Raw genomic sequence first — 21386 nt, 5'->3', positions numbered from 1 at the left:
TAGGCCCGAAACGTCAGCCTCTCTGCTCCTATGATGCTGCTTGGCCTACTGTGTTCATCCAGCCCTGCACCTTGTTGTCTCTGGCCTACATGTGACTCTAGATTACAGTTAACTACAACACAATTGGCAAAGGCTTCGAAAGCCACCCAAGCAAGGATAGTTAGAGATAGGTTGCCAAAACCATTGATGCCCACGTCTCATGCAAGAATGAAAAGAAACCTCAAAGGTCAGTAATTGACAGCCTCGTGGACTATGGATCAACGATTAACAACAACTTTTATTTCTGATATTCAAACCAGGATTGCCAATTTGGGCATGTGGACTGGCAGAAAGCTAACCAATACAAACTAATTAATACAAAGCTGTCTATCAGACCTGTATTCTAAGCACCTTTCTTTACAAGCAACAAGGCATGGACAAGTTATGCAAGCCAAGAAAAATTGCTGAATAGCTTCCACATTTGCTGAAAAGAGAACCTGTTAGAAGGAAAAATCATCAGCCAACTTAGGCCAATGCTATTCATCTGTGCCAGCTGTGGAAAGGACTGCCACTCACAAATCAGCATCTACAGTCACAACAGATGATGTTCAGTCCAGGAACGAAGTACACACTAGGCACAGTTCAGCAGCCCATTACAGCCAATATGCCTTGTACATTCTGCATTAGATAAGATCAACGGTTATAGTCATCCTGCTCACAGAGCCCTTTTTCTTTTGGTCAGAGGAGGAGGGAGAGTAGGAAACACCATTGCAGTTAACCATACCATGATACCAGGTTCTCCTTGACCTGCTTACAGTCATAATTACTGTTGCGATATCCCCCAGAATCCCACTGTGATGACTCTCACCCACCCTTTGATTCACTGCCCTTCTTCGCCATCTCATGGAAGGTGTCCTGCAGAAGGCTCCTGTACAGTCGTGATGACTGTGGTTATGTCTCCCAGAATTCCACTGTGATGACTCTCAGCTGCCCTCTGATTCTCTTACATTTTCTAAGTGCTGAGCCACTGTTGAATTGATGCCACACAGCACCATAGTTGCGGGTTCAATTCCTCCCTCAGGTGACTGTCTGTGTGGAGTTTGCATGTTCTCCCCATGTCAGAGGGGGTTTCCGTCCACAGCCCAAAGATGTGCTGGTTACGTGGATTGGCCATGCTACATTCCCATGGTGTCCAGGAATGTGCAGGCTAGGTGGGTTAGCCATGGGGCATGCAGGGTTGCAGGGAATTGCGTTGGATCTGGTTGGGATGCTCTTAGGAGAGTCGGTGTGAATTCAATGGGCCAAATGGCCTGCTTCCACACTGTAGGGATTCTATGATTCCTCCTTCTTGAAAACACATGATGTTTTGGCCTCAACCACTTTCTGTAGTAGCAAATTCCACAGCTTACCACTCTGAGTGAAAGAATTTCTCCTCATCACAATTCTAACAGGATTACCCCTTATAAGGATGCCTGGCCAGGCAAGTTCAAACAGTTAAGAAGGCTTATACAATCCTTGGGTTCATAAATAGAGGCACAGATTATAAAAGCAAGGAAGTCATGTTATGCTTCTACAAAGCATTGGTTAGACCACATTTGGTGTATTGTGTTCCGTTCTGGGTATCTTATTCAGGACAAGATGTTAAAACCCTGGAGCGATTGCGAAGAAGATTTACTAGAAGGATATTAGGAATGAGGGACTTTACATACAAGGAAAGATAGGCTTATTATCCTTTGAGCAGAGAAAATTAAAAGGTGAAACAAAACAGAAATTACTGGAAATCCTCAGTAGGTCTGGCAGCATCTGTGGAGAGAAATCAGAGCCAACATTCAGGTCAAGTGACCCTTCCTCAGAATGGGTTAAAAGATGAGCTTATTGCGGGTTAAAATTACAACGTGACCTGATTGAGATGTTCAAATTATGAACAATTATGACAGGGTAAAGAAGGATATTATGTTTCCACTAGTTGGTATGTCAGTCCGAGATTTGTCAACAGCAGAGCTAGAAATGAGATGAGGAGAAACTTCTTTACCTAGAGAGATGTTAGGATTTGATGTGTGCTGCCTGGGAGAGTGGTGGGGATGAATTCCAATAGGACGTTTCAAAAGAGAGCTGAATATACATGAAAAAATGATGAATTTAGAGCGCCACAGAGACAGTGTTGGAGAAAGAGACTAGCTGGGTTACCTCCTTTGGGAGCTTGTACAGATGTCATGGGCTGAATGGCCTCTTTCTGTTCTGTAAAATTCTAGGATACTATGGTTCTGGACTTCCCTACTCTGTTTTGTCTACTAACCAATTTTCTATCTACCTCAATACACTCTTCCTAATTCTATCCACCTTAATTATACACATTAACCTCTTATGTGGGATTTTGTCAAAAGTTTTCTGAAAGTCCAAATTAACCATATCCACTGACCAACTCTACTAGTTACATCCTCAAAGAATTTGAGTATTGACCTTATGACCTGAAGGGCCGGTTCCTGTGTTGTGTTGTTATGATAGACGTCATTGATAAAACAATTGAAGATGGTTGGTTCTAGAACACTGGCCTGGGAAATTCCCGCAGTGATGATCTGGAGCTGAGATGATTGGCATTTAAAAACCACAACTATCCGTCCTTTATGGTCATTGTAACTCCAAACAGCAGAAATCTTTTTTTCTCCCTTTTCTCATTGACTCCAGTTTTGGTAGGCCTTCTTGATGCCAAACATATATTTCAACCAAGTCACCTCTGACTGTTCTAAACTCCACTGGATACAAGATACAAGATACTAACCAGCTTTCCTCACAAGACAGCCACCCATTTCCAGGTATTAGTCTAGTAAACTATCTCTGAATTGGTTCCAACAGATTTGCATTCTTTCTTAAATAAGACCATACTATGGTCTCATGAGTATCTCATATAACCTCTCGACTTTTGCGCTGAATTCCCCTTGCAATAAACTTAAACATTCTGTTAGTTTTCCTGATTACTTGCTGTGTCTGCACACTAACATTTTGTGATTCATGTGCTATACTACAATGATTCTTCTGCATCTCAGAGCTCTGCAACATCTCACCATTTAGATAATTTGCTTCATTTTTATTTTTCCTGCCAAAATTGACAATTTCACATTTTGCTATCATACTCCCTCTGCCTCTTCACAACTCATTTTTGTACCTACCTTTGTGTCTTCAGCAAAAATAGCGACCATACTTTTGATCCCTTCATCCAAGTCATTACTATAAATTGTGAAACCTTGAGGTCCCAGCATTGTTCCCTCACATTCACCACTTGCTACATTTTAACAACTAGAAAATGACCCATGTAAGCATGGTCTCTGTTTCCTGTTAGCTGGACTATCTTTTATCCATACCAATATGTTGTTCCTTACAACATGAGCCTTTATTTTCTGCATTTGATGTGACATTTTGTGAAACGTTTTCTGGAAATCTAACTACAATACATCCCTTTATCCACAGCACATGCTACTTCTTCAAGGAACTGCAATAAATTAAACATGATTTCCCTTTCAGAAAACCATGTTGACTCTGTCTGATTACTTTGAACTTTTCAAAATAACCTGCTATACCTTCCAGAGATACATGACAGGCCCTGCCCTGCTTTCTGCCTCCCTCCCAATTTGGATAAGTTATGTTTGCTATTTTTCATTCTAAAGGAATCTTTCCTGAATATGGAGAATCTTGGCAAATTAAAATTAAAGCATCAGTTATCTCATTAGCCATTTTTTAAGGCACTAGGGAGTAACCACAATTTAATGGCAGTGGGGAGTAACGTTTTAGAAACAAAAACCAGTGGAAAAAAGTCAACAGGCAAATGGAGAGTTTTAATTAGTCATGGAGAGATAGCCCAGATTTTAAGATGTGGCCTATGTGAATTTCACAACGTACCACATTAAAGACTCTAACAAAACTGAGGCTGATGGAATAATCTCCAAGATGGCAGCAGAGTAGGACTCCTAAGCCGGAACTTATCTGCTCCGACCACTTTTCTTTTTTGCTTTTTTTTTGCGTTTTTTGTTCTTTTTACAACCTCTCTGCAAGTGGCATCGGCATTGGCGATATCCGGGAGTAAAGCCAGCGCAGACTCCCGGCCTCAGCGTGGACGTGGACTCCCCGCACACCTGGCCTCGAGGTGAAGTCCAATGCGGTCTGGGTTGGAAGGACTGTTATTCTGAACTCTTATTTCTCTATTTTTCTAATTTATTTCTGGACTTTTTATTTCTGTATTTTTCTCTTTTTTTCCCTAAGAATTTGTACTTAAGAATCTCTATTTAGGCATGTTGCTACCTAAGATGGTGATGTAAGTGGCGACCTGCAAACTCTTCACTGTACTCATTTGAGTACATGTGACGATAAAGCTAATTGTTATAGTGGGGTCAGTATCAGATTGGAGAAAAAAATGGATTAAATGCAGAAATAAGGACTAATAGTTAATAGCTATTATACAGCCTGCTGGATAGTACACAGTGGTATTTCCCTATGGTCAGTGCTAAGCACCACTGCTTTTTTGTTACACCCTGTATCTGCATGACGTGGATACTGGAATATAGAGTAAAATATTAACATTTTTCATTGATGCCAAACTTGGAGGTGTGGAAGCACAGAGGACTATATGTATTGCTTGCAACAGAACATAGATAGGTTTACGTATTGAACAGACAAGTGACAAATGAAATTTAACACAGAAAATTGTGAGCTCTTCCTTTTTGGCCAAAAGTATAAGGAGGGCTATTTAAACTTAAGACAGAATCTTATTGGGGTCTGAGCAACGTAGCCTGCGGTGAGATATGTGCCAGCCCCATCTCCACTTCAAGATCATATCACTCCATGTTTTATGCTTTCCACAAGCAGTGTGATAAGATCCTAGCTAGGCAGTGGTGAGATGCCAAATGACAGACATGACTGCTTGCTAAATGCCTTTTTAATGCCAAAACTTTCCTTATTAATATTCATACTTTCTTCTTATCAAACTCACCTGACAAATTAGATGTCAGTAAAACATGAGAAAGAAACCGAAGAGAGCCACTTTGGATTCAGTTTGACACTTGCCCTGAATGAACTCCATATTGGAAATTGGGTACCAACAGCTCAGGGCATACTATATGGGTATCGGCCACACACACGCTCCACATCCATGGACGTTAGTGTCTGACATGAGCCAGTCTCTAGGAATCACAGAATTACAGAATCTCTACAGTGTAGAAGCAGGCCATTTGGCCCTTCGAATCCACACCGAATTTCCGAAGAACTGCCTGCCCAGATCCACCCACCTACCCTCCATTTCCCATGGCTAATCCACCTGGCCTGCACATCCCTGGACACTATGGACAACTTCGCATGGCCAGTCCACCTAACCTGCACATCTTTGGACTGTGGAAGGAAACCAGAGTACCCAGAGGAAACCACGCAGACACAGGGAGAAGTTAAAATTCCAAACAGACTATTGCTTGAGGGTGGAATCAATCCCAGGTCCCCGGCCCTGTCAGGCAGCAGTGCTAATCATTGAGCCACCATGCCACCCATATCTCATCTCCAATTCACTTACACGTTTATTTTGAACTTCAGTGCTGCACTGGCAACTATCATTGTGGTGCTGCACCCAGGATGTGGAGTCATAAGGTCATACAGCATGGAAAGAGACCCTTTGGTCCCACCAGTCCTTGTCAAATATAATCCCACACTTAACTCATCCCATCTGCCTGCTCCTGGCCCACTCCCTTTCCTGTTCATATATCCATCTAAATGTTTTTTAAATGTTATAATTGTAACCGCATCCAACACTTCATCAGGAAGTTCATTCCACAGGCAAACCACCCTCTTTGTAAGAAAATTGAATCATGTCTTTTTTAAATCTCTCTCCTCTCACCTTAAAAATGTGTCCCCTGGTCTTGAAATTCCCCACCTTAGGGAAAAAAACAACCATCATCAACTCTATCTATACCTCTCATTATTTTACAAACTTCAATCAGATTACCTCTCGACCTCTAATACTCCAGTGAAAAAAGTCCCAGCTTATCTAGCTTTTCCTTATATCTCAAACCTTCAATACCTGGCAATATCCTGGTAAATCTCTTCTGAACCCTCGACAGCTTGATAATATCCTTCCTGTAACTGGGCAACGAGAACTGGACACAGTATTCCAGAAGAGGCCTCACCGGTGTCCTGTGCAACCTCAATATAATAGAACATAGAACAGTACAGCACAGTGCTGGCCCTTTGGCCCACGATGTTGTGCCGAACTTTTACCCTAATCCTAAGGTCTATCTAACCTCCACCCCTACCTTATACTATCATCCATATGCCTATCTAATAGCAGCTTAAATGCCCCTAAAGAGGCCGACTCTACTACCCTCTCCGGCAATGCATTCCACGCCCCGACTACTCTCTGAGTAAAGAACCTACCTCTGACGTCTCCCCTATATCTACCTCCACTCACTTTAAAACTATGCCCTCTCGTAATAGCTACCTCCACCCCAGGAAAAAGTAGCTGGCTGTCCACTCTATCTATACCTCTGATCTTTTTGTACACCTCTATCAAGTCACCTCTCATCCTTCGTCGTTCTAAAGAGAAAAGCCCGAGCTCTCTCACAACCTTTCCTCGTAAGACCTTCCCTCCATTCCAGGCAACATCCTGGTAAATCTCCTCTGCACCTTTTCCAATGCTTCCACATCTTTCCTGTAATGAGGCAACTAGAACTGGACACAATAGTCCAGATGTGGCCAAATCAGGCTTTTGTATAACTGGAGCATAACTTCACGGCTCTTGAACTCAATCCCTCTATTAATGAAAGCTAACACACCATACACCTTCTTAACAACTCTATCCTCCTGGGTGGCAGCTTTCAGGGAACTGTGGACATGAACCCAAGATCCCTCTGCTCCTCCACACTGCCAAGAATCTTTCCGTTAACCCTGTATTCTGCTTTCAAGTTTGTTCTTCCAAAATGAATCACCTCACACTTTTCAGGGTGAAACTCCATCTGCCACTTATCAGCCCAGCTCTGCATCCTATCAATGTCCCTTTGTAACTTAGAACAGCCCTCCGCACTATCCACAACTCGACCCACCTTCGTGTCGTCCGCGAACTTACTAATCCACCTTTCCACTCCTTCATCCAAATCATTTACAAAATCACAAATAGAAGAGGACCCAGAACAGATCCTTGTGGTACACCACTTGTAACTGAGCGCCATGTTGAATATTTTCCATCCACTACCACCCTTTGTCTTCTCAGGGTCAGCCAATTCTGAATCCAATCTGCCACATTTCCCCCTATCCCATGCCTTCTTGCCTTCTGCATGAGCTTACCATGGGGAACCTTATCAAGTGCCTTACTTAAATAATGTCCCAAGTCCTATACTCAAAGGACTGAGCAATGAAAGCGTGCCAAATGTCTTTTAAAGTTTATATGTAACACAAACTTTAAGGAATTACGTACCTGCACCCCTAGGTCCCTCTGTTCTACAACACTACTCAAGGCCCTACCATTAATTGTATCAACCCTACACTTGTTTATTGTACCAAAATGCTATATCTCGCATTTATCCAGATTGAACTCCATCTGCCGTTTTTCAACCCATTGATGAATTTGATCAAGATCCCTTTGCAATCTTAGAAAGCCATCTTCATTGACGACAATGCCACCAACATTGGTGTCATCCACAAACTTACTAACCATGCCTTCTGTATTCTCATCCAAATTATTTATATAAATAACAAAACAAAAGAGGACCCAGAACCGATCCCTGTGGAACACCAGTGGTCACAGACTTCCAGTCTGAAAAGCAACCCTCCAACACTGCTGTCTGCTTCCTGCCATTAAACCAATTATGTTTCCAACTGGCAAGCTCACCCTGAATCCATGTGACCTAACTTTACTAATTAGTCTATCATGTTGAAACTTGTCAAAGGCTTGACTAAAATCCAAATAAACAACGTCTACTGCACTGCCATCATTTTGGTAACTTCCTCAAAAAACTCAATCAAGTTTGTGAGACACGATCTTCCTTGTGCAAAACCATGCTGACTATCCCACAAGCACCAAGCTTAAGGACTGGAACAGGCTTCATAGCATTCTCTCACTTTGTGCCCACCTAGATGCTCACAGCATCCATGCCTTGCATTTTCAAATAACAGCCAAATTCCCTTTTGAGTTCCTTGACTGAACGTCGCTCCATCACACTTGTCTTTCATCTTGTGAATTCCTCTCAGGATCTTATATGTTTTGATAAAAACCACCTGTCATTCTTCTAAACTCCAATGGATACAGAACCAGTCTGTCCAACCTTCCTCGTAAGGTAAGTCCATCATCCCAGGAATTAGTTGGGTGGGTGAACCTTTTCTGAATTTTTTGTGATTCATGCACCAGGGCACACAGATCCTTGTATATCACAATGTGGTGGAAGCCAGGAAATCAATAAATTTGAGGAGATAGACAGAATTCTAATTATTAATGGATTACAGGAGGTCACTTCTGGAGTACCGTGTGTAGTACTGGTTGCTCTGCTAGAAAAGGGATATTATTAAATTGGAGCGGGTTCAGAAAAAAATTTAGCAGGATGTTGCTGGGAATAGAGGGTTTGACTTATAAAAATAGGCTGGACAGGCTGGAACTTTTTCCATTGGAGCTAGGAGGTTAGGCTTATAGATGTTTGTAAATGATGAGGGGCACAGATAAGGTGAATAGCAAGGGTCTTTATCCTAGGGTAGGGGAACTAGGGGGACATATTTTTAAGGTGAGAGGAGAAAGTTTTAAAAAGGACGTGAAGGGCAACGTTTTTACACAGAGAGTGGTTCGTGTGTTGAATGAACTGCCAAAGGAAGCAGTGACTCCAGATACTGTTACAACAATTAAAAGATATTTAGATAGGTACATGGATAAGAAAGGTTTGGAGGGATATGGGCCAAACGCAGGCAAGTGGGACCAGTTTACTTTGGGAACATGGTTCGCGTGGACTAGTTGGACAGAAGAGCCTGTATTAATGCTGTATGACTCCAAGACTCTATGATTATGGGGAGTGGAGTTGAGGCCAAAATGTGATCAGCGATGATTGTATTAAATGGCTCAACGGGCTGAATTTCCTGCTCCTGCTCCTAGTTCTTATGTAGGTATGAACTGCTTTTAATACATTTATATCCCTTCTCAAACAAGAAGTCCAGATTTTACACATATTCAAGATAGTCTCACCAATGCCCTGTGCAGTTGTAGCAAAACTTTCCTACTTGTTTAAATTTCATTTCTCTTGTAATAAACAAGAATACTCAATTTGCTTTCCTGTTCACATGCCGTATCTGCATGTTAACTTTTTTGTGATTCATGTACCAGGACACCCAGATCCCTGGATGTTTCACATTTTCGCAACATTTTTCCATTTAAATAACATACCACATTTCTATTCTTCCTGTCAAAATGGACAAGGTCACATTTCCCTACATTTTACTCCATCAGTCAATTTTTTTCCTCACCATCTGAGTCTTTTGTAGATTCTTTATGATTTTCTCACAGTTTGCTTTCATACTGTTTTGTCAACAGATATTTAGCAACAAAAAATTAGTTCCTTCATCCAACTCATTTACATGAATTGTAAGTAGTTGAGGCCTCACTGATTCTCATGGCAGTCCTCTGTTTACAGCTTCTGTCCCTGGAAAGGACTATTCATCTCCACTGTCTGCTTCTTGATAGATAATCAATCTTCTATCCTGTTTGTGACCTATTTTATGTGGTAACCTTTAATGTGATACCTCATCAAATGCATTTGGATACCTAAGTACACCACATCTACAGATTTCCCTTTAATCACACTTCTTGTTATTTTACTTACCCTTAATAAATTAGTCAAAATTGATTTCTGTTTCACAAATCAATGTTAGAGCTGCCAAATTGTATTAAGATTTTCTAAGTGCTCAGCTATAACCTCCTTAATAGATTCTAGTATTTTCCTAAAAATAGATGTTAGGCTAACTGCCCTGCAGTTCTCTGCTTTCTGTCTCTCTCCTTTTTCAATGAGAGGGTTTATAGTTGCTATTTTCAAATTTGATGGGACCTTTGCATAACTTAGGAAATTTTGGAAAAGCAAAACCAGTGTATCTGCCATCTTCAGCTACTTGTTTTTGAAGCTAGGATGAAAACTATCAGTTCCTAGTGACCAGTCAGCCTTTAGCTCTAATAATTTTCTCAGCACCCTTTCCCTGATAATTATGATTGCTTTAACACTCTGCCATTTCTTACTCAACTATACTAATTCCACAGACTCACTATCTAGAGGACCCATGCTGACTTTTCACTTGTAAAAACTCTTATTATCTTGTTTAAGTTTTTAAATAATTCCCTCTCATACACATCATGTTTTTAGTTATCCTTTTGCTGCTTTTTAAAAATTTTGCTCAAATTCTGATCTGACGCTAATGTTTGCAGAATTGTACACTTTTTCTTTCAATTGGACACTATCCCCAACTTCCTTCATTAGCCACAGATGATGTGTCGTACCCCAGAGTATTCCTTTCTCATTGGGTTTATTTCTGCTGATTGTTTTCTTCATTTTTCCACAGCCTGTCAGGTACCTACTTCACTCAAAGATCCTGGGAAGAGCTGACTACTGTTATCAAGAAAAAACAGACAATATTAAACTTGGATTTAAGCTACACATTCCCAGATCATTCTGCTATAAGTTTATTGGCTGCTGCTCTGAAGGACTCTGAATGCAGACTGCAAACATTAAAGTAAGTTAGGAAGCCATTCACTGCTCTCATAAGTATAAGCACTAAAGGCTATCATTTCTGATTCATAGAGTCATGGAATCATCATAGAATCCCTACAGCATGGAAGTAGTCCATTCAGTCCATTGAGTCTACACTGACCCCCTGAAAAGCATCCAACCTAGATCCAACCCCTACCCTGTCCCTGTAACCCTACTTTTTCCATCTAACCGATATCTCTAGATACTATGGGCAATTTAGCATGGCCAATCCACTTAACCTGCACGTCTTTGGACTGTGGGAGGAACAGCAGCACCTAGAGGAAACTCTAGGGACAGAGGGAGAATGTATAAACTCTACACAGTCATCCAAGGCTGGACTCAAGCACCAGTCCCTGGCGCTGTTAGGCAGCTGTGCTAACCACTGAGCTGCCATGCTGTCATTCAATGTTGTTTGATCCTGTTCAAATGACCGCTCCTCCAAGTTCCTTCAGCTCTGCCTTTGAACAGGGTTATGGTGATTGGGTGGGTAAGTGGAGCTGAGTCTCAAAAAGATCAGCCGTGATCTTATTGAATGGCGGGGCAGGCTCGAGGGGCGGGATGGCCTACTGCTGCTCCTAGTTCTTATGTTCTTATGAACTCTCCTATGTCAAAAAATATTCCAAACCCATCTTAACAATGAGAACACACAGTCTTTCTGCTACGTTAAAGCAGAACCTTTTTCATCAGTGCTTAAAGCTTTCAATGAGACCATAAAATCTTAGAGTGCAGTTGCAGAAAATTGTGTCTTGATTGTAATCATTGTTCATGACTGATTCTACAGGGGAGTGGGAAATTCTGTCATTTAAATGTCCATGGAGATACATTTTCATCATTTGCATGTCAATCCTGACTAATTTTCATAGAATCCCTACAGTGCGGAAAGAGGTCATTCAGCCCAATCAAGTCTCCACCAATCCTCTGAAGAGCATCCCATCCAGACCCAGTCCTTCACCCTATAACTGTAACCCTGCAATTTTACCATGCCTAATCCACGTAACCTGTGTCCCTGGACACTACGGGGCATTTTAACATGACCAATCCACATTACTAGCACATCTTTGAACTGTAGGAGGAAACCAGAGCACCCAGTAGAAACCCGCTCAGACATGGGGAGAACATGCAAATTCCATCAAGACAATCTCCTAAGGCTAGTTTTGAACCTGGGTCCCTAGTGTTGTAAGGCAGCAGTACTAAGCACTAAGCCACCATGCCATCCCAGATTGTGTTATTTGTTGGAATGTGAGTACTGCTGGCAAGGCTTGAATTTGTTGCACAATTTGCCCTTGAGAAGCTGATGGTATGGGGTCAGTTTATGAATGATTCCTGAAGATACTTCCCATTTCATTACTCCAGTACTCTCCTGGTTTGCGCAAATATCTCAATGTTGTCAGCCCATCTATGCTACATCAAACTGTATGAAACCTTTATCTAGAGGCATAAAGTTATAGAGATCCACTGAAAAAAAAACTCTTTTGCCCACTGTATCCATGGCAATGAAAAATGAACACCTAACTATTCTAATCCCATTTTCCAACAGTTGGTCTATTGCCTTGTATGCCTTGGTATTGCAAGTGCACATCTAAATCCATCTTAAATGATGTGAGGCTTTCTGCCTCTACTGCCCTTAAAGGCAGCGAGTTCCAGATTTCTATCTTGCACTGGGTGAAAGGTTTTTCCTCACATCGCATAGAATCAGACAATCATATAGTACAGAATAGGCCCGTTGGACCATTGAGTCTGTACTGTCAAAAATATACTACCAACTTCACTAGGCCCATAGTCTTCAATGTTATAACACTTGAAGTAGTTATCCTAGTATTTTTGCACCTCAACTACCTCGTAGACAAGGCATTCCAGACCCCATCAAAGGGTGCAAATGATTTTCCTCAAACCCCCTTTAAACGTCCTGCCTTTCACTTTAAAATTATGTCCATTGTTATTGACCATACGAGGAAAGGGAACAACTGCTTTCTATTCAACCTGTCCATGCCTCTCATAATCTTACACCCCTCTAACAAGTCCCCTTCAACCTTCTCTGCTCCAAAGAAAACAGCCCAAGCAATCCATACCTCTGCTCATAATTGAAATGCTCCATCCCAGGCAACATCCTGGTGACTGTCCTCTGCACTCTGTCCAGTGTAATCACATCCATCTCTTGTATGGTAACCATAACTGCACACAGTACTCCAGTTGTACTAAAGTCCTGCACATCTCCAACATGACCTCCCTGCTTTTATATCTATGCCACAACTGATAAAAGCGAGTTTCCTGTATGCCTTCTTAACTATCTGCTATGTCCTCCATTATCTTACTCAACAATCTGGATTTGAGCCCAAGAAAATAGCTTTAAACATGGAAATTATTAAAATATTTTACCAAAATGCCTATACAGATGTTTTCCTTTATTATTTTGTCCAGGCAGCACCAAAAAGCTGAGCTTTTATCTCATTGGTTGCATCTGCCCCTATTCACCACTTTAGAAACCAAAATCTCTAGAGCTGTACTTTTGTGTCAAAACTTGACATAGAATCATAGAATTTTACAGCATAGAGGAGGCCATTTGACCCATCATGTCTGTACTAGTTCTCATAAGAGCTACCCAGCTTGTCCCATTTTCCAGCCCTATCTCTGTAGCCCTCTGAGTTCATCACTTTCAAACATTTATCCAGCTCTATTTTGAAACTTAGTACGGAATCTGCCTCCACCACTATCCCAGGCAGTGCATTCCAAATCCTAACAACTCTCTGAGTAAAAAAACTTCACATTCACCCTTAACTCTCTTGCTGACAGTCTTGAAGTTGTGACCCCTATTTACTGACATACCGACGAGTGGAAACAGAATACCTTGTCAAAATTGTTCATAATTTTGAATATCTCAATAAGGTCACCTCTTAATCTTCTCTGCTCCGGGAGAATAAGCCCAATTTCTCTAATCTTTTCTTGTAAGTAAAATCCCTCATTCCAAGTAAGGTTCTAGTAAATCTCCTATGCGCTCTTTCCAAGATGTTAACATCCTCCCTTAAATAAGATGTCCAGAACTGCACACGATACTCCAAATATAGTCTGACCAATGTTGTGACCATTTGCTTCCCCCAAGCTCCATACTCCATAAACTCCATCATATTCAAATTCAGGTCATGTGCATTTTGGTGTGTACTGTCACAAGGCTCCCTAGCCCCACTGATATTTTCTCTCTCAGTGTATTGATTTCACAATAGATGGATACAAATTGGCTGTGTAACAGGAAATGAAGACAGGGAGATGGTTTGTCTTGCTGTTACTCAAGAATCAGTTTTGGGTCCATTAATCTGCTCAATTTTTAGGAACAACTTACGCTATAAAGTGGGGAATATCGTTATAAATTTGTAGAGAACAAAAAGAGAAGTACAACACAGGAACAAGCCTTTTGGTCCTCTAAGCCAGTGCCGATCATCATGCCCTGACTAAACTAAAAAACAAACCTTCTGCCCTTATTTGGTTCATGTCCCTTTATTCCCTCCCTATTCATGTAACCATCCAGACACCTCTTAAGTGTCACCAACGTGCCTGCTTCCACCCCTCCTCTGGCAGTGCATTCTGTGAAGAACTTTCCTCGCACATCACCCTTAAACTTTTGCCCTCTCATCTTGAACCTGTGCCCCCTTGTAAGTGAAACTTCAACCCTGGGGAAAAGCCTCTGACTATCCACCCTATCTATGCCTCTCATAATTCTGTAGACCTCTGTCAGGTCTCCTCTCAGCCGCCGTCTTTCCAGTGAAAGTAACCCTCGTCTTTTTAATCTTTCCTCATAGCCAATGCCCTCAAGACCGGGCAACATCCTGGTGAACATTCTGTGCAATCTCTCCAAAGTGTCCACATCCTTCTGGTAATGTGGCAACCAAAACTGCACGCAATACTCCAAATGTGGCCTAACAAGGGTTTTATATAGCTGCTACATGGTTTGCCAACCCTTGTACTCCATGGCCCGGCTGATGAAGGCAAGCAAGTATGGCAGGGGGTGGGGAACCGGATTTATAATTCAGAGGATGAGGTATTCAGCCTTCCAACGGACACAACAGGGAGTGAGGTTGTTAATAAAGAAATGCAGTCGATGGAGCGTAATTGTGGACACAGAGATGGTTTGAGGTGTGTATACTTCAATGCTAGAAGTATCAGAAATAAGGCGGATGAACTTAGAGCATGGGTTGGTACTTGGAACTACGATGTTGTAGCCATTACAGAAACTTGGGTAACTCAGGGAGAGGAATGGTTATTGGAAGTTCCGGGATTTAGATGCTTTAAAAGAAATAGGGAGAGTGGAAAAAGAGGCGGGGGAGTGACATCGCTAGTCAGGGCTAGTATAGCAGCTACTGAAAGGCAGTTCGAGAATGATATGTCGACAGAGTCACATACTGGAAAGGTGCAGAAGTCACAGGGTTGTAGTCATGGGTGACTTCAACCTTCCAAATATTGATTGGAAATATTTTAGTTGTAATAGTTTAGATTGAGCGGATTCCTGACACACCATGTAGATAGACCCACATGAGGAGAGGCCACTTTTGATTTGGTGCTTGGCAATGAACCGGGCCAAGTGTTAGACCTGTTAGTAGGAGAGCATTTTGGCGGTAGTGATCATAACTCTGTTACTTTTACAATAATCATGGAAAAGGATAGGTACATACAACAGGGTAAGGTTTATAATTGGGGGAAGGGCAATTACAATTCTGTTAGGCAAGAACTGGGTAACATAAATTGGGAACAGATGCTGTCAGGGAAGAGCACTATAGAAATGTGGAGATTGTTTAAGGAATGCAGACTGCGTGTGTTCGATATGTTTGTCCCTAGCAGGCAGGGAGGATGCACTCGAGTGAGGGAGCCTTGCTTCTCGAGAGAGGTCGAACGACTAGTTAAGAGGACGAAGGATGCTTATGTAAGGTTTAGGAAACAAGGAGTGCAAAAGGCTCTAGAGGGATACAAGTTATCCAGGAAGGAGCTGAAGAAAGAGCTTAGGAGAGCTATAAGGGGGCATGAGAAAACCTTGGCAGATAGGATCAAGGAAAACTCCAAGGCTTTTTACACGTACTTGAGGAATACGAGAATGACCAGAGAAAGGGTAGGGCCGATCAAGGATTGCAAAGGGAATTTATGCACAGAGTCTAAAGAGATAGGAGAGGTCCTTAATGAATACTTTTCTTTGGTATTCACAACTCAGAGGGACCTTGTTGGAGAGGAGGACAGTGTGAAACAGGCTGGTAGGCTAGAGGAGGTCGATGTTAGTAAGAAAGATGTGCCAGGAATTTTGAGGAAGTTGAAGATAGATAAGTCCCCCGGGCCTGATGGGATTTATCCAAGGATTCTATGGGAAGTGAGGGAAGAGATCGCAGGGCCTTTGGCGATGATCTTTTCGTCCTCACTGTCCGCGGGAATAGTGCCGGAAGATTGCAGAGAGGCAAACGTCATTCAAAAAAGGGAATAGGGATAACCCTGGAAATTACAGGCCAGTTAATCTTACATCAATGGTGGGCAAATTATTGGAAAGGGCTCTGAGAGATAGGATTTATGATCACTTGGAAAGGCACAGTTTGATTCGTGATAATCAGCATGGATTTGTGAGGGATAGATCATGCCTCACAAACATTATTGAATTCTTTGAAGAGGTGACCAAACACATGGATGAAGGTAGAGCAGTGGATGTGGTATCCATGGATTTAAGTAAGGCGTTTGATAAGGTTCCCCATGGTAGGCTCATGCAGAAGGTAAGGAGGCATGGGATAGGGGGAAATGTGGCAGATTGGATTCAGAATTGGCTGACCCTTAGAAGACAAAGGGTGGTAGTGGACGGAAAATATTCAACATGGTGCTCAGTTACGCGTGGTGTACCACAAGGATCTGTTCTGGGTCCTCTTCTATTTGCGATTTTTGTAAATGATTTGGATGAAGGAGTGGAAGGGTAGATTAGCAAGTTCGCAGATGATACGAAGGTGGGTCGTGTTGTGGACAGTGCGGAGGGCTGTTCTAGGTTACAAAGGGACATTGATAGGATGCAGAGCTGGGCTGAGAAATGGCAGATGGAGTTTAACCCTGAAAAGTGTGAGGAGATTCATTTTGGAAGAACAAACTTGAAAGCAGAATACAGGGTTAACGGAAAGATTCTTGGCAGTGTGGAGGAGTGGAGGGATCTTGGGGTTCGTGTTCACAGTTCCCTGAAAGCTGCCACCCAGGTGGACAGAGTTGTTAAGAAGGCGTATGGTGTGTTAGCTTTCATTAATAGAGGGATTGAGTTCAAGAGCCGTGAAGTTATGCTCCAGCTATACAAAAGCCTGGTTCGGCCACATCTGGAGTATTGTGTCCAGTTCTAGTTGCCTCATTACAGGAAAGATGTGGAGGCAATGGAAAAGGTGCAGAGGAGATTTACCAGGATGTTGCCTGCAATGGAGGGAAGGTCCTATGAGAAAAGGTTGAGAGAGCTAGGGCTTTTCTCTTCAGAACGACAAAGGATGAGAGGTGACTTGATAGAGGTGTACAAAATGATCAGAGGTATAGATAGAGTAGCCAGCCAGAGACTTTCTCCTAGGGTGGAGGTAGCTATCATGAGGAAGCATAGTTTTAAAGTGAGTGGAAGTAGATACAGGAGAGACGTCAGAGGTAGATTCTTTACTCAGAGAGTGGTCGGGGCGTGGAATGCATTGCCGGAGAGGGTAGTGGAGTTGGCCTCATTAGGGGCATTTTAGTGGCTGTTAGATAGGCATATGGATGATAGTATAGACCTTAGGATTAGGGTAAAAGTTTGACACAACATTGTGGGCCGAAGGGCCTGTACTGTGCTGTACTGTTCTATGTTCTATGTTCTCTGCCCTTTTGCCTTCTTAATCACTTTGGCCACCTGTGTTGCCACTTTTAGGGAACTGTGGATCTGCACGTCTGGATACATGTGATGAAACTTGGTAAAATAGTGGATAATGCTGAGGATAGTTGTAGGTTTCAGAATGACATACAGAATGGTGAAAGGAGAGAAACATAGTCATACATTCATAGAGTCATATGGCCCATCGTGTCTACCCTGTCCAACAAACACCAGACTATACTAATCCCATTTACTGCATTTGGTCCCTGGCCTACTGTGTTCTAGCATTGCTTATCTAGATGCTTCTTAAATGTTGGGAAAGTAAGTGCTTCCACTACCCACTTAGGCAGGCTGTTCCATATTATCACCAGTCTCTGGGTGAGAGAACTCTTCCTCAGATCCTCTCTAAACCACTGACCCCTCACATTAAACTTATGCCCTCTGGTCTTTGATATGTCTACCATAGGGAAATGATTCTAACAACGCTTCACTATCCTTTATGCTACTCATAATTTTGAATTCCTCAATTAGACCATCCATCGGTGTTCTCTGCTCCAAGGAAAACAAATCCAGCTTATCCAGTCTCTCTTCATTACTGTGACTTTCCATTCCTGGCAAAATCTTGGGTGAATTCCCTCTACACCTTCTCCAGTACAACTGCATCCTTCTAATTCAACACAGTATTCATCTGTGGCCTAACCAACACTCTATAAAGTTGCAGTGATACTTCCCTAATCCTATATTCTATGCCCTGGCTAATGAAGGCAAGCTTCCTGTGTGACTTCTTCACTACCCTGTCTACCTTTGCTGACACCTTCATGGATCTGTGGGCACTTAGGTCCCTAGGGAGTAGAGAGGAACAACCATTCATTGTGTTAATTCTTCCCTTATTAGACCTCCCAAAAAGCATCCTTCACACTCATCAGAATTAAATTCCATCTTCATTGCTGTGCCCAATTTACCATCTGATCAACATCAGACTGTAGACTGAGACCATCGTCCTCGCTATCAGCAACACCAATTTTATGCTGTGTGCAAACCTTCTATATTCACATCTAAGTCATTAATGTACATAACAGCTACCTGTTGTACATTGTTGGTTACAGAATTTCAGTCACAAAAAATCCCTCCACCATCATCCTTTGCCTCCTATTTGCAAGTTAATTTTGGATTCAGTTTGCCACGTTGCATTGGATCTCACAGGCTCTTACCTTTGGAATAGCTTTCCATGTGGGACCTTGACAAAGGCCTTAATAAAGCCCATGTAAACCACAACAACTTCAATAACTTCATCAATAGATTTCAAAAACTCAGTTAAATTAATCAGACAGATTATTCCTGCTGAATCCCAGCCTCTCCAACTGTTGATTAGTCCTGTCCCTCAGATATATTTCCAATAATTCGACCACTGACATCAGACTAACTGGTTTGTTATTACCTGCCCTGTCCCTGCTGCTCTTCTTGAACAAAAGAACCACATTAGTTAACCTTCTGCCATCTGGTGCTTCAACTGTGGCCAGTAAAGTATTAAATATCTCAAAAAGACTCCATCAATCTCCTCCCTTGCCTCCCATAACAGCCTGGGGTACATCTAATGGACTTTAATAAGGCCTTTGACAAGGTCCCGCATGGCAGTTTAGTCATGAATGTTGGGTTGCATGGGAAAGGGAAATCTAGCTAATTGTATTCAAAATTGGCTGAATGGAGGGAAGCAGAAAGTGATGATTGAAGGTTATTTCTTGGACTGGAGACCTGTGACTAGTGGTGTGCCACAGGGATCGGTGCTGGGACCTTTGTTATTTGTTATTTACATAAGTGATCTGGATGTGAATGTACAAGACATGATTAATAAGTTTGCGGATGATACAAAATTAAGAGGTATTGTTGATAGCAAAGAAGGCTATTAAAAGTTACAGAGGGATCTTGATCAGATGAGGATGTGGGCTAAGGATTGGCAAATGCAATTCAATACTGACAAGTGTGAGGTGTTGCATTTTGAAAAGTTAAATCAAGGTAGGACTTACACAGTAAATGGTAAGGTCCTAAGGAGTGTTGTGGAACGGAGGAACCTAGGAGTACCAGTACCAGTTCGTTGAAATCTTGTCGCAGATGGACAGGGTGGTGAAGGAGGCATTTAGCATGCTGGCCTTCATCGGTTGAGGCACTGGGTATAGGAATTGGGATTTTATGTTACAGTTACATAAGTCGTTGATGAAGCCGCGCTTGGAGAATTGTGTACAGTTTTGGTTACCCTGTTATAGGAAAGACTTGGTTAAACTGGAAAGTGCGCAAAGAAGATTTATGAGGATGTTGCCAGGACTATTAGGCCAAGTTATAGGGAAAGATTGGCCAGAATAAGACTTTATTCCTTGGAACATAGGATAATGAGAGGTGACCTTATTAAGGTGTATAAAATCATGAGGGATATAGATAGGATGAATGCATAAAGTCTTTTTCCCTGGAATAGGGAATTGAAAACTAGAGGGCATAGGTTTAAGGTGAGAGGGGAAAAACTTAAGAAGGACCTGAGCGGCAACTTCTTCATGCAGAGAGTGGTACGTATATGGAGTGAGCTGCCAGAATAAGTGGTTAAGCAGGTACAATAGCAACATTTAAAAAACATTTGGATAGGTACATGGATGAGAAGGGTTTAGAGGGATATGGACCAAATGCGGGCAATTGGATCTAGCTGAGTGGGCACTGTTGTCAGCATGGACCAGTTTGGGCCAAAGGGCCTGTTTCCATGCTTTATTACTCTATGACTCTATGTCTCTAATCAGGCCCTGGGGATTTATGCACATTGATACCTGCTAAAACATCTAATGCCTCCTCCTTATTAATCTTATCATGATGTAGAACCTTAACATCCCAACTGAAATCTCCAGCTCCAACGTCTTTCTCTTTTGCGAATACAGATAGGAAACATTCATTTAACACCTCACCTACATCCTCAGGCTCCACACACAGATTGCCCCTTTGGTCTCTAATTGACCGCCCTGCTCCCTTGTAGTCCTCTTGCTCTTAATATGCTTATAATATGCCTTGGGGTTTTCCTTTATTCTATTTGACAAAGATACTTTGGAGCTTCTCTTTGCTTTCCTAATTTCTCTTTTAAGCATCATCCTATATTCTGTATGGCCCTGAAGAGCCTCCCCTGTTTTTTTTAATACTCTGAACATAACCTTCTTTTTGTTTATCAACTTCTTGATATCCTTTGGCATCACCCCCTTGCCCATTATTCCTAAATGAACATGCTGGCTCTGAATTCTCACTGTACTACATTTAGTAAACTCCCACTTTCCAAATGTAGACATACCTGCAAGTAGTCTTATGTTTGCTAGATTCCCCCTTGTAGGAGCAACCCAGAAAGGACATAAGTTGCAGGAGACAGCAGAGTTCAGGCATGTGACTGTTTATCCAAGTAATCACCAGTATCATGCAGGTAGAGGCACTCAAGACACTCCACACAAAGCTGTGTTGAATGCATTCCACTCTAATACAAGCCGATTCTCTTTTCATATATTTTCCTCGTTCCTCCCTGAAACCACAGCACATATCCCCTCCCCCTGTATACCATTGGTCAATAGCGTGGGTTATCCAACTGTGATTGGATCCTTGGTACATCATTCTATATCAGCAATTTGCTTGCTGCTGTGTTCTGATTAGACTGTTTTGGCGCACAAGAAGTTTAACCTTTGCAAGGAGATTCTGCCACCCTCAGAAACAACAAGCAACCTTTATCTTTAGAGACAACAAGGTGCATTTAAGCATCATCCTATATTCTGTATGGCCATGAAGATAAAAGTAAGTTGTTGTTTCCGAGGGTGGCAGAATCTCCTCAA

General features: G+C 42.1%; 1 protein-coding gene across 2 annotated transcripts in view; it reads left to right on the top strand.

Annotated features, from left to right (window-relative positions):
* Positions 1-21386, top strand: part of LOC109919070 (NACHT, LRR and PYD domains-containing protein 3-like) — a 148919-nt gene that overhangs the window by 69132 nt on the left and 58401 nt on the right. For both annotated transcript variants that reach the window (XM_048617307.1, XM_048617308.1), the window contains one exon: positions 10534-10704. In XM_048617307.1, the coding sequence (XP_048473264.1) occupies positions 10534-10704 (171 nt within the window). The remainder of the gene's footprint in view (positions 1-10533; positions 10705-21386) is intronic.

This window comes from Rhincodon typus, chromosome 37, assembly GCF_021869965.1.
Source record: "Rhincodon typus isolate 14 chromosome 37, sRhiTyp1.1, whole genome shotgun sequence".
NCBI lineage: Eukaryota > Metazoa > Chordata > Chondrichthyes > Orectolobiformes > Rhincodontidae > Rhincodon > Rhincodon typus.
The sequence above is the reverse complement of the archived record's forward strand: the minus strand, read 5'-3'. Positions and strand labels throughout refer to the sequence as shown.